Below are 18,147 nucleotides of genomic sequence, written 5' to 3' on the forward strand. Positions count from 1 at the left end.
CAGTTTCATACTATTGTTTTATTCATGTTAATATAATACAGTTATTCGTAAAGTGCCTATGAAAATACAAAAGCTCCTATTAGAAGCCTCAAATGTACTTACTCACGTACAAAAACATCTGAACTTAAGATGGCTAACTGTTTTGAGACACCACGCCAGCAGGCCACACCACACCCTGTCCATTCTGTCTGAACCATAATTTATATCGTCGGGACTCTGCGCTGACATTGCCGACACAGATTCTTAGGCCCATTCAAATATCAACTAGGCCATAAAAACAATTGAAACTGAACTTGGTCTAAAAATAAAACATTTAATGACATAGTAAAAGTCAGACTATAAATAACAATAATGTATTATAATTACTGCGACAATATTAAAATACAATTAAACACACCAACGTATAGCAAATGTCGTTTCTTTTTAGTAACTACTTGAATTTCGCAAAGAGCGACGACCTTTTCAGCGTGCCATTCTAATATCCAAAAGTATCAATAAACAATACGTGTGTCATGCAAAAACACGAAATGATTAGTCATTAAATTGCCCTTGAATTACTTTGGGTTAAGTCTAAAGTCCAGAAAGGTCAGTTAAAAAACGATACATGCACCAGTTTAAAGACCACATCAAACTTTTAATTTAATACGCCTAATTATACAGGATAGTCTATACATAAAATAAAGCTTTTAAAATAAATTCATAAACTTAAGAAAATTTAATAAATATCAGTAGGGAAACATATGGCAAGTGATAATTTCAGAACTTAAAAAGTACCACAAAGATTCCCAACGGGCTTGTGGGCTGGAGCATTTCGTATGGCGGTGCGGTAGCGGGTCTAAACAATTTCAATATGTGATTATTAATAGATAATAGACTGATATATCAAACTGGTTTAATTAACTATTATTATTAGGAGGGCGTTGGCTTTATTTTTAACCGACTTCAAAAAGGAGGAGTGTTTTTTTTTATACCTCAGAACTCCGTCATTTATGAACCGATTTGAAAGTATATAAATAAGGAAACTCTTTACATTTTGTAGGGACACCTATAGTAAATTGGATATATTTAGTAGTAACACGTGCATTTGCTCTTGAAAATCATCATTTGGTAAAGTGGAACTGATGATGAAGACCACAGTTGACCATCGGAGTTACTACTCAATAACAAGTACTTCACGGGTTGAATTTTAATTACTTTGACACAGTTGCTAAGCAATTTATGCTCCTCGTAATGTATATGGTAAAACGGGTGCTAAAGCACCAGGACTCCTCAATAATGAACGGAATCGGAAAAAGCAATCTTTTGTAAGAGGTGACGAGCATTTGATATTAAACTATTGTATCTCAGATTATTTACACTAAAAAACGTAAAAAAAAAATTTAACCGACCACTAAAAACCGTGAAAATAATTTTCTACCAGTCTGAAGTCAGTCGGTGCCTCAGCACGAGCCAGCAGGAGTGATCGAAGCCCAATATAAAGTGCGTAGGTGAGGTAGATGAACTTATTTTCATGGTTTTTTGTAGTCGGTTAAATTTTTTGACATTTTATTTTTTTTGTTGTAAAGGGGGTGGCAGTCCATATATAAAAGTTGGGAACCTCTGACTTACAAGGTTAGCCACTAGGGAAATGAACGAGCTGACCAATCTGATGTCGGATATATATATATATTATTTTCAAATTATGATAAGAAATAGCGAAATTAATCCCACTAATATTATAAATGCGAAAGATTGTAGTTTGTTTTTTTGTTTGTTTTTATCTCTTCACGTCTTAACCGCTGAACCAATTTAGATGAAATTCGGTACACAGATAGTTTAAGTCCCGGGGAAGGTCATACGATAGTTTTATCCCGGAAAATAGCGTAGTTCCCGTAGTTGCGGGGTAGCGATGCACAAACTACTCGGACGAAGTAGCTAGTTAATGAACAAATGAAACTAATATTGATGTCTTCGATATTTTAATTATATTTTTTTTTTGTATTTTCTGGTATGCTTTGTGATTTTATTTTATTTGAGATTGTTTTTTTTTAATTTCATTTAATTGTTACAATAATTTAATGTAATTTGTGTGAATGAAATAAATATTTCAAAAGGGTTATTAGAATTAAGTTTGGACCGTCCGTATACTAAAGAAATGCAATTTATTTAATGTTATAATATCATTGGTATAATAAACTAAACTAACCTAAACTGACACAGTACATACATCATATCTAAACTGACAAAATAGCACCTAAAAATTTAATTTAATTTACTTCCTAAAGCGTGCACTACAAAGAGCCTATTTTCCTTCCGTCCATTTTTTTTTATGGTATAGGGGGCAAACGAGCAGGCGGATCGCCTGATGGTAAGCGATTACCGTCGCCCATGGACACCTGCAACGCCAGAAGAGTCACAAGTGCGTTGCCGGCCTTTACGGACAGACATCAGGATGGTACAGACTTTACCTACCATTAACCATCTAGTAGTCCCCGATAAGGTATCGGTATTAGTTATTTATCCATTACTAATACTTGTAAGTGATATATTATCATCACCCAACAAGTTTAGGTACTCAATTGCAGACATTGTTTCTACCGTAAATAAAATAATCAAACGACTCGTCAGGGCAAAGGAATTTGTTTGTTTGAAGAAAAATTCTATTATAAACAAACAAGGCGCAGTAAGTACTTAATCGCAAAGTAAACATGAGTTTATTTCATTCTTAAAAAATTTGGAAAAACTGTAACCTTAATGTTATTAGTTATTGCCGACTACTTACGTCTAAATTGTCCCTTACTACAGTTAAAACGTTAGTAACGTCTTTATCCTTCGGTTTTTGCCTTTTCAAACTGAGTCTATTTTTAAAACTGTTCAACATGTTAAATTAACTGCAACCACTAGTATTGTTAAAAGAAAATTCACGGAACACTTTTAAAACAGACCATTGCATGGCTTTGAACAGTTCACACGGACAATACAACGTTAGCACACCATCGAGGAAAATTAATAACTGAAAGAACCGGATAGAACAGAGGATTTGAGGAAACTGAGCAATTGTTGGTTAACCTTCGCGGTTGGTGCTTGCTTCATCTACTGAAATTTTATAATATATTTGCACAGCGCGTAGTCATGCTGAACTACTATCGCAGCGCACACAAAGGTGACTAATCACTTGGAGAACTGTAACGGATTATAAATAATAATAATTGAATAGTAACGTTAGCTAAATTAAGGTTCAACTCTATCCAAATAATTGTACAATGACCACAAACAAAGAAGGGTAAGCGGACCCTTTCAGAGTACACGGGAGGCGATGATAGCAACAGTAATTACACGAGTGATTGGCTCCGGTCGAGGACTCACGACAGTGAAGCATTGTACTGTGTCATTGTACTTGTGCCCCCAACTAAAGAGTTTGGAGAAACTCAACCAAAACCATGATATCGATAAATACAAAGTGTTACGTAAACGTCGCTTATACAAACATAGAGATCATCTCGATATCATAAGTTGAATTGAATTAACCTGGTAAATATGTTATATCGCTGCTGTATTCTCATATTATGTAAGTAAAGAAGCTTACTAAGAAGGAAGCAAACCAATTCAAGTCATCTTGCGTCTTATTTGACAAAAAATATCCTAGCGGAAACTAATTGCAATCTTGGTTGCCGCCACGAGATGTCACCCGGCTCCGAGAGCGTTGATTGCGGCCGTCTGAGTCACTGTCCACCTAATGAGACATTACAAACCAAAAGAAAAGCAAAAAGGCATTATATATGGTGAATCATACGCAAACTATTTTAGCCACAACGTTAACTTTGTAAGTGTAACAGGACTGTAATATCTGCTCCTATAGATGCTAACTGCTATCGTTGTTGGTCGCAAAACTAGCTTGGAGCAAGAACTTGTTATTTAATTCATAATTTAAAGACTCTTCCTACTTAGGTTAACCTAAGTAATTTCCGCTTTCAGAAATATCCATTCGGCTACAACGAAGGTACAGAACTATATGTTTGCAAAACACAACCTCTACAGGAAGTCGGCTATTATAGATGCACGAACAACGGGACTTTGCTATTTTTGGATGAACTGTCCCTAAATAATTCATAAAATTCAATTAGACACAAGTAAATGCAAAATAATATATTTAGGTACCTACACATACATGCAATTTTTTGTCTCATCATCATCATCATCATCCCAGCCTATATACGTCCCACTGCTGGGCACAGGCCTCCTCTCAGAACAAGAGGGCTTGGGCCATAGTTCCCACGCGGGCCCAGTGCGGATTGGGAACTTCACACGCACCATTGAATTGCTTCGCAGGTTTGTGCAGGTTTCCTCACGATGTTTTCCTTCACCGCAAAGCTCGTGGTAAATTTCAAATGTAATTCCGCACATGAATTTCGAAAAACTCAGAGGTGCGAGCCGGGGTTTGAACCCACGACCCTCTGCTTGAGAGGCGATAGGTCAAACCACTAGGCCACCACGGCTTTTTTTGTCTGTCAGTTTAAAATTATTTCGCAAAACTTTCATTTTTACGAATAATTTTATCCATTGCTTATCGTTAAATTTGGAATTAACACAAAGCTGTACACCGAGAAATATTTCCACATAAAAATCCAAAAATTCTAGATAATAGTTTTCTTCTATTGAATCTGGTGACTTAAATTACTGAAATAAATATAGAAATATAAAATTACATAATAAATATCACGGAACAATTTACACCAATTGACCTAGTCCCAAAGTAAGCTTAGCTTTGTATAGATAGATACATACTTAAATACATATTAAACACTCCACACCCGAGAACAAACGTACGTATTTTTCATACAAATATCTGCCCCGACACGGGAATCGAACCCGGGACCTCAAGCTTCGTAGTCAGGTTCTCTAACCACTAGGCCATCTGGTCGTCTGGTCGTCCGGTCGTGTGGTCGTCTGGTGGTATATGTTAGCAGTTATATTGCAGGTGGTAGGACCTTGTGCAAGGTCCGCCCGGGATTGCTACCACGATCTTGCTCGCTAATCCTGCCGTGAAGCAGCAGTGCTTGCACTGTTGTGTTTCGGCGTGGAGAGTAAGAGAGCCGGTGAAATTACTGGCACGTGAGGTATCCCATCTTAGGCCTCTAGGTTGGCAACGCGGCTGCAATACCCCTGGTGTTGCAGATGTTTATAGGCGGTGGTGATCTCTTACCATCAGGCGACCCACTTGCTCGTTTGCCATCCAGTCGAATAAAAAAAATGTACTTAAATACCGTTACAGTATGTTAAAATAAAGTTACGCGTGCTTTATTTCTAGTACCTACATAAACATATTTTTTTTATTGTACTAATACATGCAATTATCACTTATTAATTAGTTTATAAATAACGAAGCAAAAGTTCTTGTATACAATGCTTGTTCTGTTCACCAATGCAAAAACTGTAAATTGCATAAAACTGGTTTGATTGCATCGATTTCACTGTATATATGTATGTATACGAAGACGGTGGCCACAATTTGGGTCGTCGGTTCATTTAACTTTACTTTCTCTGATATACCATCGCTACCTGCGCTTTTTCTCGTAATTCTCACATATTGTTCTTTGTACTCGTATCACCATTATGATTAACATTATTTTCCGAAATGTGCTAAACAAAACGCAGAAAAATCATTATATATTGCTTGTCCCGACAACTACTACCCGTTCTAATTAACTGATGTTATTAGCTTATCTGTAGGAAAAACATAGGAATGAACGTTGATAAAGTAGGAAACAGAAGTGTATTTAACGCAATTGTCTTAACTTCGTCGTTAAGTACTAAGCGGTTTAATCAAACCAGTATTAATGATGGGCTGTATATGTACGTACATATGTTCGTAATTTTAGTATACGTATGACGAAAATTATTGGTTTATTCATCTTTACCATCTACAATAATCCACATGTAGGAACAATGTGGGCGACAGGACTTTCAAGCGTGGGCAAAACCGGAGGTGGGAACCTAACTAGTTTCGTAAGACACGCCAGGAGAAGTGTAATAAAAAAATATATCGTCATACTTCTAGTACATAACTATCATTAGTTTGCGGTATACTTAAAATCTTGTGGTCAGCCAGCAGTTGCATTATCAATTTTCCATAAGTCTCGTCCCACATATCCCGTAATAACATGTCATTAGAAATCTAAAGAGTGGGAAACTTTTAAAAGAATAACCTAATCCATCTTCTATCTATACTTATAAAATGTTAATGTCTTGTCTGATTTATCATCGCCCAGCCGAAACTTCTGGAGCCGGACTTGAAATTTAGAAGTCATTTTTTGAAGGTCATATGAGTCCACTAAGAAGATATTGTAATTTTTAGGGTTTGTTTTGTTTGCAAAATATCCAACTTTTGAAGTGTAAAGTTTCATTAAAATATAGATATAGAGATATAGATATAGATATAGATATGGAAAATAACCGCCGAAGGTAAAGAAATCGAATTTAAAGTGTTAGCCATTAATTCATAATTGTTTAGGAAATCAACTTCTGAAAAGTGGAATGAGGAACGAAATGTTGGCGCAGTGGTTTAAAGACGAGGTCAAAGAATTTCGAAGAAGACAAAGTCACGCGCAAAAGCTAGTTTGATCAATGTGTGAATTCGTACCATGCTCTAGCAACAAACTCAACTACAGAAAAAATCACCGTTGATACCTTTGACGAAAAACTGCTTTAGCGACCTACAAATTCACTATCTCGTAGAATAGTCTAGAATGGGATTAATGTAATTTGATTTAAACCGCAGATTGCTTTAACTAGTATAAACTATATCACGTGTCAATGAAGTAATAAACCTTTACATTCTGTATAACTTGAAAACAATATCGGCTGGCACTTAGTGCAGATCGCGCTCGATGTGTTCGTCTAACTAGATCAGGCATACTAAGTGGAACATCCGTGACTCGAGCGCCTATCGTCACACTTCTAAGCTCAATTACGTCTGGTAAGAAACCAATACTACTCCTTTTTTACGACACAATTCCATTGCACGGTGAGCACTTTGCAAGTTTAAATAAACTGTGTCAGTATCGGACTGCTTTATTTTTATTACCCATAGAAAATTTAAAAAGACTACATAGATTTCGCAAAAATAAATTATTACTAAAACTCGAAAAAACGTATTTTCTCAAAGATAAGTCTTCCAAGACCCACACATAGTAAATTTAATTTATAATATGTAAAACACTATGTAAAACATTAGAGCCGTTTCCGAGATCCACAAAATTAATAAATATATAAGAATTGCTCGTTTAAAGGTAGGTATTAGATAGATAAGAAAACAAGACCTATTTTGTTCCTGAATTGGAGTCTTTACCTACTTAATAAATTAGAAATAGTAATTAACTCGCATTAAGGAACTGTTTTATAATTTACAGGAGTAGGTAGCATTTAACTTTAACAGCACAGATTTAGCATGCAAGCCATAGCCGGTGGTAGTGGAAGGGTGCATTCACGCTCATTAGTGCATTATTTATGAGGCTGTCAATGAACGGCTAATATAACTGTCGTCACCGATGACAATTAATTTCACAAGATTGCATCTAATAGATTTGACTTACACTTAGTGTTGACAGCAGAAAATAAGAAGTCAAATGATCTGTTGATGATCAAATGGTCCGCAATGTTACGTTCAATTAATTTCCGGGTATTTCTCGATAAATGTATCAAATTATACATGTAAAATACATTGCCAACAAACAAAACATGTAATTATTACATTGTGTATATAACATAGCAAATGCGAGTACGTGAAATATTAATGTAATGAGCCTACCAATGTGAAGCTGGCGACGTTGCTACCAGTCACGGGTGAACTCGGGTCGGACGTAATAGTTGTTACTACTTATTACGCCGTTAGGTAATTTGGGCCTTATTAACTCTTGCACTAACCCTGAACCTTCATAACTGTGAGGTTAAATTACAATTAATTTCGTTACGAGGGACAATTCACACCAATTAAGATCGGGACATCGCGACATTGCAATATGTGGACATATCATTCGCTCTGACGACCGCATCTAATAACTCGTCAACCCGCACCAGATTGTCAACTTTTCCTACAACGATGTGCTTATTGCCTAAAACTCCATTAAAGAACCGTAAATAGATGAAACACGATTCTCTCCAAGCATTACTGTTAATGAAGACAGCCGCGTTAGCCGCGTTAGCCGCCTATTAGATTCCGGAGTATTTTTGGTTTCAAGCAATTCTAAATGAAAGTATTATTATTTATCAAAGATATACACGTGCTCCAAGCACCAAATATGATTGAAGCAAGTATTATTGTCTGATTAAATAATGCTTTTCTGAAAATAATATCATCGGTCGGTATGTTTACAAAAAATAAGATCAGAGTTGTCAGCGGATAAAACTCAGTTTTTTTCAACTCGTCGAAGAGAATTAAATAAGACTTTAGTCAAGCGCTTTTTAAAACTGACACGGCCTCAAACCCCATATACCTGCAGTCTCCCTGCAGCACATATAATTCATAATGCAATTAGGTATTAATATGTCTGCGCTTTGTTCAAAAGACGCGTTCTAGCGCAGCGCAATATATAGGTAGGTAGGTATGTACACTACACGAACGACGATTGACCCATTGCATATCTATCTGGGTGTATTAACGTACATAAGAAGTCCAAGCTGGTTTATATAAAACTCGGCTATTACAATTTACATAGATAAGTGGTAGAAAGCGAGCAATATCGCCCCGATTCACACGTTTCTTCGTTGTTGTGCAAGTATAAACAATAAGCTGTGCAATGGTTCAAGACAAAACCGCGTGTGAGACATATTCCGCCGATAATGCGGCGATCGAAGGCACCAAACGATTGTCATACTATATAGAGGCGTCAATGACCCGAACACCAGTAAGACTACGAAAAACCGGAGTATTTATGTTAGCCACGGATTACTTCGAAAGCTGACTAAATAATAATGTTTGTTTACTCACACCTGAATGACAGTCAACTTTTTCGTTAACATCGGAAATAAATAGGCCGCAATGTATTCAATTACAGTTACAAGTTTAAAAAGAATCCAAGTGAAACAATTTCTCGAGATAATTAATTCTCATGGACGGATAGATTGTTAGTTTAATTCAGCTACTTTGTTAAAAATGACAAGATTGTATGTACGACTAACGCAAGTTTAGTTGATTCATCGTCACTTTGACAGCAAACAGACAGTGACACTAAATCAATAACAGGCTGGCGACTGTCGTCGATGTTTGTAGCTAACCCGACGTATACTATAATGCCTGTAGGTTCTTTAAACGCTCGGTCGTCTTTGAACATAGAGTCATGTTTCGAGGGACTTAAATTTATGTCTGTTGATATTTGTTGGAGGAACGGAGACTCGTAAAAGAACGTTTTCAAGATTATTCGATTCGTGACCGTGACTCAACTCAAAAATGCTTTGCTCTTTTGCGGTACCGTACGTTCAATCGGCTCATTCACGTAAAAACTCATAACACGATGACCTTTAGTCACTTCGATCTCCTAACCAAAAAACCATCAGTCCTTTCCGAGTGTAGGCACGTACTGGGTTTTTGTGCTAACTCGCATAACACACAAAGGGATTTATTTACCTCGGCCTTCCTGCGTAGAGACAAGTTCCTCCAAATATCGCGGGGACTAGTCCATGCAACCTTAGGTTTATCAGCTCCACTATCACCCACACTGCTAGCGCATCTGGCCAATTTAGTCTGTTGGCCGGATCCATGGATCAAAGCTCGATTTGCCATTCCCGTCACATTCAACTAAACACAACTTACACACCAAGAAATCGTGTGCAGGTTGTCGTAATCACATAAAGTCAAGACGTTTCTCACGCGTCACATCGGTAACTTGTTGTGCATAACAAAACATTCACTTGGCAGCAAACTATCAATTCGGCAGAAACGTTCCAAACCGGGAACAGATTTAATATAGATACTCTTAAGAACTTGTTACACAAAGTACGAACACAAAAACGATTAACAATGCTAGTGCAGTCAGTGTTGGAACAGTGTTTTAAAACAAACTGCGGTAATATGAAGCACATTCACGACTGTATCAGTTTGGAGGTTAAGTTACTGGCCGTACCGGCTGCCGGCTGCGAGCTCAAGCATGCCCGCGTCGGGGTTGGCTCACACGGGGCGGAAACATAAGCCACCTGCCAGTGTTAGCACTTCTTACTGGCAATTAAGTAAATATAAAAGATTTAAAAAGTTGCATCAACCATATAACAACTATCAACATCAACAGAACTGTTTACCCGTATCTTTCTGTGAGTGAAACGATTTAAGAAAAAGAAAAATCTTTAACTAATAGAAAGCTACCTTTATTACGTGACGAAAATGGGCCTTAAGCATGTACACTATCCCTGATTAATTTAATAAGCTTAGTTTTATCCCCGGAAGCGAAAAACTGCTGGTTCATTATATATTACTTAATCACAAGGAATTAGCAATTATAAAGTCAAAGGAAACGAAATCCGTGTTAAACCTAAAAACAAAACGGTGCGATGAAACAACATTGCATTGCAATCAGCTACTCAAACGGTAAAGAGGAAATTGCAAAATACCGACAAATCTTAAAGCAATAATACACACACGTGTGGAAACGCCTCAATTCAGGTACGAGTTAATTATGGCTATAGCTACGTAGAGGCAAAAGGATCCCGAGCCCGTCACACTCATGCCCACCAGACACAAAAGCATTAACAATATCTTAAAAGAATTAAATCCAGCTATTGGTAAAGTTGAAGTGGTTCTTAACACAACCGCTCGAAAGTTTAAAACAGTTTAAGTGTCGAGTGCGGTTAGCTTTTTGTTGTATTGACACAACAATGCAACAGAAGAACGTGCCCCAACTGCTTCGGTCGGTTAGTGAATTTTAAAACTTAACCCAAACCATCGGTTTAGTAAAGAGCTTATTGTATTAGGATGACTAAATTCCTTGTGCACATTTTACGATTCGCCATATTATTTGAAGCCTTTTCTTATCGGTGCAAGTTCTTCGACACATCCCAATGAGATAAGGCCCTCGATAAGGAGAGTTGAAGAAATATTATACTAAGATAAACAATACTAAATGTATTTTACTTCAAATGATAATGATAGGTGAAAAGATCTCATTGTTTTAGTAGCTAGTATATATGTATTAACAATATCGTTCTTTTAATATAAATATATGACTTCATTCCAGTTGAGTGGGTAATGGAAAAGAAACAAATAGAGGGTATCACTTTGGAACAACAGGACCTCTGTATACTTTTATGATAATTATTATAAGAATAGTAGGTAAGTATACTTAATAAAGTATGAAACACACTTTTGTACCTACCCGTAAAAGATAGAAAACAATCATCAGTTTAACACGCTTGGCGCATTCAATAACAGCATTGTTCCCGATTTTCAGGTCAGGGGGCGGCCGTGAAACAGTAAGGACTGTTTAGTGAATTCGACATATGCGAACAGCATGGCTGCCGCTGCAAGAGGTTATTTTTAACCCTGTAGACTTGGGGTCAGTCACCCGTTCACTCCGCGCCCCAGACCAGTCCTATCACATGAAGAAACTGCGTGGGAATATGGTGGGATGCCAGCCATCTCCTTACCGGGAGAATAAAACACCAGCAAAAAAAGTAAATAAATTGAAATGCTTTTGTTAGCCTTATTTGTGGACGTCACGTCACGACATGGCAAGGAATAAACGCATGCTGAAAAAGATAACCACATTTTTATATTTGACAGGATCAAACCAGATACTGATTTAGCCAAACAATAAGGTCAAGTTTCAAAGATTATAACTTCTTAAGTCGTGGATACGTAAACAAATTGTGATAATCGCTATAATCTTAATATTGCTCGCTAATCCTGCCGTGAAGCAGCAGTGCTTGCACTGTTGTGTTTCGGCGTGGAGAATAAGACAGCCGGTGAAATTACTGGCACTTGAGTTATCCCATCTTAGGCCTCTAGGTTGGCAACGAATCTGCAATACCCCTTTGGTTGCAGATGTTTATCGGTGGTGGTGATCTCTTACCATCAGGAGACCCACTTGCTCGTTTGCCATCCAGTTGAATAATAAAAAAAAAGAAAAAAGAAAACAACTGGAACCAGTTTCCAGTGCCGACATTAGCTTTGGATTAATATAATGTACTATCCAGCTAACGATTTATGACTAAGTGACTAGTGAGTATGTAAAGTAAATGGAATAAGTACAAGCTACTGACAACGACAACTCATAAGTTATGCAATGCAACACCTGACACGGGTAGAACGTATCGATTTTATGTAAACACAAACCATTATATTCTCGCGAGTAAACAAAACATCCTCTGAAGGTATCCATTGTAAAAAAAAAAAAGAAATTTGATAAAAGTGCCTTGCACGCAGCCAACTGATTGACTAAACCAGCATGATAAAAAGGGTTCATGAAAGTATACTAATTTCTTCAGTTCAGTACGTGTGTAGGCTATGGAGCTTTCCATCAATCCATCCATCCCAGCCTATATACGTCCCACTGCTGGGCACAGGCCTCCTCTCAGAACAAGAGGGCTTGGGCCATAGTTCCCACGCGGGCCCAGTGCGGATTGGGAACTTCACACGCACCATTGAATTGCTTCGCAGGTTTGTGCAGGTTTCCTCACGATGTTTGTGTTATGGAGCTTTATCTGGTCACATAATAAATAACACTCATCAAACTGATTTAGAGATAAATAATTAGAGAACTAACAAAGAAATCACCACAGGCAGACATTATTAAGTGAATAAATATAACGCTCCTTTCTTATTTTGAACATGAAACCTTTCTTACTTGACCTTTCTTATTTCCTCATATCGTTGCAATCTTTAGAAAGGCATTCGATATTATACCTATTGAGACGTAAAAACCTATTAGGATTCATGTGTACAAGAGGGCTGTCGGCGTTAAAATAACGATGTCTCCCTTTTTCGGGGAGAGCTATTATTGGGGGAACGGTAAGGGTGTACAAAATTTTATACGGCAAGGGGACTCACCGTGGCCGTATCGGTAAGGGTGACGGTGGCAGAGGTGGGCCCGCCGTTGGGTGCATTATTGTTGATAGATAAGCCGGGCACCACCTGATTGTTCGCACTCTGTTCGATTATACGCTGTCGTAAGGCCAACCGTTCTAGGCTGGCCAAGCGGTGAGAACCACCTGTGCCTTCTCTGTCTCTCTCCCGAAGACCTGTTGTGCTTCCAGCACTGAAGGAACCACTGTATTTAGGAAGAGTTGGCGGTGGCACAGGTCTGGCAGAACCACCTCTACCTAGAAGGGATCCACTTGACGTGTACGCGTAGCTACTTGGGGTGCCAAGAGTGGCAGTACGCGGAGCGGCTGCAATCCCATTTAGAGTTCCATTTGTACCATTGACGGCGCCACCATTCACCGTCGTCGTGCTGCCGTTCATCTCCTTAAGATGTATTCCGTCATGCGAGTATAACAAATCAGAATCACACACTGAGTCACTGAGAGCGCACTACGATACGATCGCAATTTGGAGCGATTGAAGTAGGAGCGTACGAGCCGAGTGCCCGTCGGAGGCGGTTTGACAGCTCAGCGGAGCAGACGAGGCGCGCGGGCGGAGTCACTCGGCGCCCCGCGCTCGACGCCGCCGGCCGGCCGGCATAAGCCGTCGCTGACACGCCGACCCTCCACCACCACCACCGCAACTCTGGATTATTGCCACACGAACGCCGAACCAGAGAGTTGAAAATGCAATGTAGCAAATTCTCTGTCAAGGTCAACGCATACATTCTTGACACAAGCAGTAGCCAAATAATCGCAATCCATTTAAGGATAAGACGACTTTAATACTCGCACCTATTTTTGTCGTAAAAAACAACGCTAGGGGCTGAAAGAGCAAAAAGGAATACCCGAAGACTTCAAGATTATACATTCTTTCATTGTACGTTGAGTTGACCATTTGACTGGAAAAGCACCAATATATATTTACAAAATTGTTATCCTTATCATCAATTCTTAAAAAAACAACTGTAGATGAAATTTAATCTTCCAAAAGCATGTAGGTATTACGAGAAAGGAAATCTCCCCCAACTCATACTGTCATAGTCTTAACATTTTATATCTGAATCTATGATAGAAATTAAGATAATAACTCAACATACGATTGCAATCTTGCCGTAAATGTGTGAAGAAAGAAAGATTTTATGGAGTCTTAGAGACGCAATAAGCCTTGTGAAACTGTAAGAAAGGTACCTAAATATCCTGGACACTTTTGTTATTGGGTGTAAGTTAATATTCAATAGCGAACGGATGTGAGGCTAGTTCATCGGCCTGACCCGAAGACGTTTGTCGGCTCCTGCTAGGGGACCAGCGGAAGTATTTTTGAGGTCGGACAATAGATGCTTCGCTCAATTACACGCGTACGGTACTAAAACGGTATAGACGGTAGGTACACATCCTATCTAGCTTCGTAAATTTCTAGAAAAAAATTGTAGTAGGTATAGATAGTTTTGTTTAAGTTCTTACTATAAAAAAACTACTTCAGTAGGATAACTATAATTTAGTTCGCTTGGCGCGTACAGAGACAAGACAGACAATATACATTTACTAGGGTACACATGCAAACTACTTAAACGTTAGTTAAGTATACTGCTGTACATCGATTGGTAAACATAATCCCTTCAAAAACATAAAATGTCAAAAATGACAAGTCCTACAACGCAATTTTTCTACTGTAAAAAGTTGTGACATTTAATGTAAAACCAAGTTAGTTATTAACAGACTTCTAATGGAGGAGGTTAACAATCCGTCAGAATATTTAATATTAGTGTTTATAGAAGAATCTATTCAACAACTTAGCTATAAATTGTTAACCGTTTCACCAATTACAACCAATTACCTATCAACATTTTTGATATTACAAAAATCAATATTAGACTCTTTACAGAAGTGGGTATCTATTATAGTAACAATAAGGACTTATATAATGACTTGTCAACACGGCTTCATATTCTACTAATTAATATTCTTTGTTCCTATGTACACTTAAGATTAGTTATTAATTGAAACAGCAGATTAATCTTTTATTATGGTCACTCAATTATCAGAAATATACATGTTATGAAGTGTTAATAAAAAATCAGTTGACTAAATTTAATACGAGTTCAATAAATGAAACGAGTGCAAAATAAAAGATATGAAAACAAATTGAACTTCATTAAACCATAATTTCTACGGTGATTTTATAAATTTATCTTTTCATTACGATTGCTACATAGGTAGAAGAGAATATTCAAGACATGCAGGTAATGCTGATGCAGTAATGCAAATGATTGTGAAGTCAGATCTACGAACTGAATCATGAATGGGGAACAAACATAACTTCATTAAACCATAATTTCTAAGGTGATTTTATAAATTTATCTTTTCATTACGATTGCTACATAGGTAGAAGAGAATATTCAAGACATGCAGATGATGCTGATGCAGTAATGCAAATAATTGTGAAGTCAGATCTACGAACTGAATCATGAATGGGGAAGTGTTTTAACTTGCCTATTCCCGCAGGAAGCACGTGTTAGTCGCGTGTGCCGACTGGCGCGTTCCGGCAGGCGATCGACCGCGGCACCGCGCTTGCGCGCCCGCACCCTACAATCCCTCAACCCTTGCGTCCAACACTACCCCCGCCGCGATGCAAGCACTGCGCCTCAGGCCTCACGCTTGTTGAATGACAATATGAAAACATTATTGCATTAAATTAACCGCATCTATTCTAAATTCTTTCCATTGTACGACCTAGAGTTCCACAGTGATGCCTTATACATCTTAATTCATATTCGCATCAGGATTACTGCCATCCTTTGTGACTTCCTTTTGTTTTAACCGCAACTTCATTGTAAAGTAAGACGAGAAAGAGCCTAAAACAAGTAATCGCATAACGAAATTGATTACGCTCGGAGCTGTCACCGCAAATATATTGGTAGCTTGTTTCATTCTACTGAGGCCAAATATGCAGAAATATGTACGTACATTCATGAAACTTTAACCAAAGATTTATAGAATTGAAACAATTTATGGCTTGGGATTTTTCCTAATAGGGATATTATAATAATATTATGAACTATAATAGTTCAATTGAAAATACAAACTGAAATATAGATGCACAGAAAAACCAGAGAAATAAGACCAGCACTGGGAATCGAATCCGGGTCCTTGGTATTCCGTACCGCGTGCTATACCGCTACACCAGTGCTGGTGCCACTGGTGGTGGTTTTTCAGTTTGTATTTTCAATTTAGGTTTTACGGGATGACCGTAAAAGTAAAAATTTGGAATTGAAATAAAAAATACAAAAAAAAGGATTCCAAAAAACCAATCTTATCATAGTTCAGTTAATTTATGTACTACTAACATTAACGTAGTATAAATAAAAAATAAATAAACAAAGATAATGTTTCGATATGAACGCCATCTAGTTGCCATTTCATTATTATTTCGATGCCTTACCGCACAGAACGTTAACGTGCCTCCAATGAAATCTGCACCAACGTTGTACATAACAGCTACATGTTATTATATGAAAGGTGTAACGCGCTAGTCGCACGAATGTACGAGCTCATTGAGGTTGTGTTAATATGAAGCCCCTTCCGCTAGATGGCATAAGCGTCCCCGCCTTGCTTCTCTAAGTTTTTTTTTATAATTAGTTATATATAAAATAGTCTAGACATATTTTGAGGTTAACTAGCTTAGAGTACATATCATTAAACTAAATAAGCCAATAAGAGCAGAGACTAAACATTCTGCCATTTTCTGAGGGAAAGCGAGGCAAGTTAGCACAAATTTACCTGACCAACAACTCTAGAGATTTGGATCACAGTTAGTGTTAGGTACTAGTTAAATCTGTAAATACCATTACAAAAAAGAGTGATTTTAACAGCCATGATGAATGTTTTAAATTTTACTAATACTTATTAATATTAGGTATGCAGTGAAATAATAAGTCTTGAAAATGATATCCAGCATTGATTTCACTGACGTGGTATTAGTTGTCTCTAAGCCTATCTGACTTAACGTAATGACGAGTACATTATCGCACGCATTAAGAAGCGAGATCGCAAAGAAAGTGACAATGAAAATGTCACAGAACAATTTAAAGCAAACTCAGATGCATGAGAAGTAACTGAACATTAGATCAATGTATATTATTACATTATTTTAATCGCGTTCGAAAACATAATAGATACTCAAGTCAAAATCTGATTGGTTACAGAGAATTGAAAAATACCAGCCAAGTGCGAGTCGGACTCGCGCACTGAAGGTCCCGTATAATCTTTAGGTAAATTTTGCAAAATATATGCGCGGGATAATTTTAACCAATTTTTTTAAAAAATAGGGATTAAACTGATTCGTCAACATATTTGTATTTCTTAGTAAAATATACGTAATAATAAACATTATGTTATTAAACACAGTTATCAAGTATGGACGCCCTCTTATAACATTTAAAAATATTTAGTGTACATTTTTTGGATCAACAAGATGCTTATATTGAGTAAATTATCGTTTGGCTGTAATAGGTAATACCTGTGTGACGGTCAGACAGACGGACGGACGAACAGACCGCTGCACACGTGAGTGACGGCAATAGGGCTCCGATTTATCCCATCAGGGATCGAACGCTAAAAACTATTTGAAGCCAGACGTCACCTTTTAATGGTCAGTTTGCACTTTTAACTATATTCTATTTATTCAAACATGATTCAAATGACAGATGCCAAACTGACGGAACTAGAGTCCCTCCTACTGTTACGCAAACTATCGATACTTTTGCATGTACCTAATGAATGAGTGAACCTGGTGCTAAATGTGGCAATAGCATTATTTGTTACGTTAAACGTTACGCTATCGAACTAAAAGTCTTATTTGAATTTTAAAATATAATTTATTCAAAACTTTCCGACTCTGACGAACAATCTTGCAAATTAATAATAAGTTCGTTCATTTTACCGCTTTTATTTTTACCGATAACCCTCACCTCTAGCAATTGCAGCTTATTGAAACAACATTGTAAGGGCGTTCATTAAAGAAAGCAACTTAATATAACACAGTGCCTACGCAGTAACTTAACAATTTGTTAGCAAATTTGAGGTCAAATATTAGAACATTCA

At 37.4% G+C, this 18,147-nt stretch overlaps 1 protein-coding gene and 1 long non-coding RNA gene across 7 annotated transcripts in view; one reads left to right on the forward strand and one right to left on the reverse strand.

Moving 5' to 3' along the window:
- pnut (septin 7-like protein pnut) overlaps positions 1–18,147 on the reverse strand; it is a 35,556-nt gene that overhangs the window by 13,853 nt on the left and 3,556 nt on the right. The window contains exon 1 of one of the 6 annotated variants that reach the window (XM_074101728.1): positions 13,013–13,661. The exons of 2 other annotated variants lie outside the window; for them this stretch is intronic. In XM_074101728.1, coding sequence (XP_073957829.1) covers positions 13,013–13,426 — 414 coding nt within the window. In that variant the 5' untranslated portion in view covers positions 13,427–13,661. Of the gene's footprint in view, positions 1–2,761; positions 3,030–9,601; positions 10,092–13,012; positions 13,662–18,147 lie in introns of those variants that run through there. 3 more of the 6 variants (XM_074101729.1, XM_074101730.1, XM_074101731.1) reach the window with 3 other exon arrangements.
- Positions 10,340–11,757, forward strand: LOC141438069 (uncharacterized). Its single transcript, XR_012452448.1, has 3 exons — positions 10,340–10,878; positions 11,202–11,296; positions 11,415–11,757. It is a non-coding gene; the product is annotated as an uncharacterized lncRNA (long non-coding RNA).

Source organism: Choristoneura fumiferana, chromosome 18 (assembly GCF_025370935.1).
Source record: "Choristoneura fumiferana chromosome 18, NRCan_CFum_1, whole genome shotgun sequence".
NCBI lineage: Eukaryota > Metazoa > Arthropoda > Insecta > Lepidoptera > Tortricidae > Choristoneura > Choristoneura fumiferana.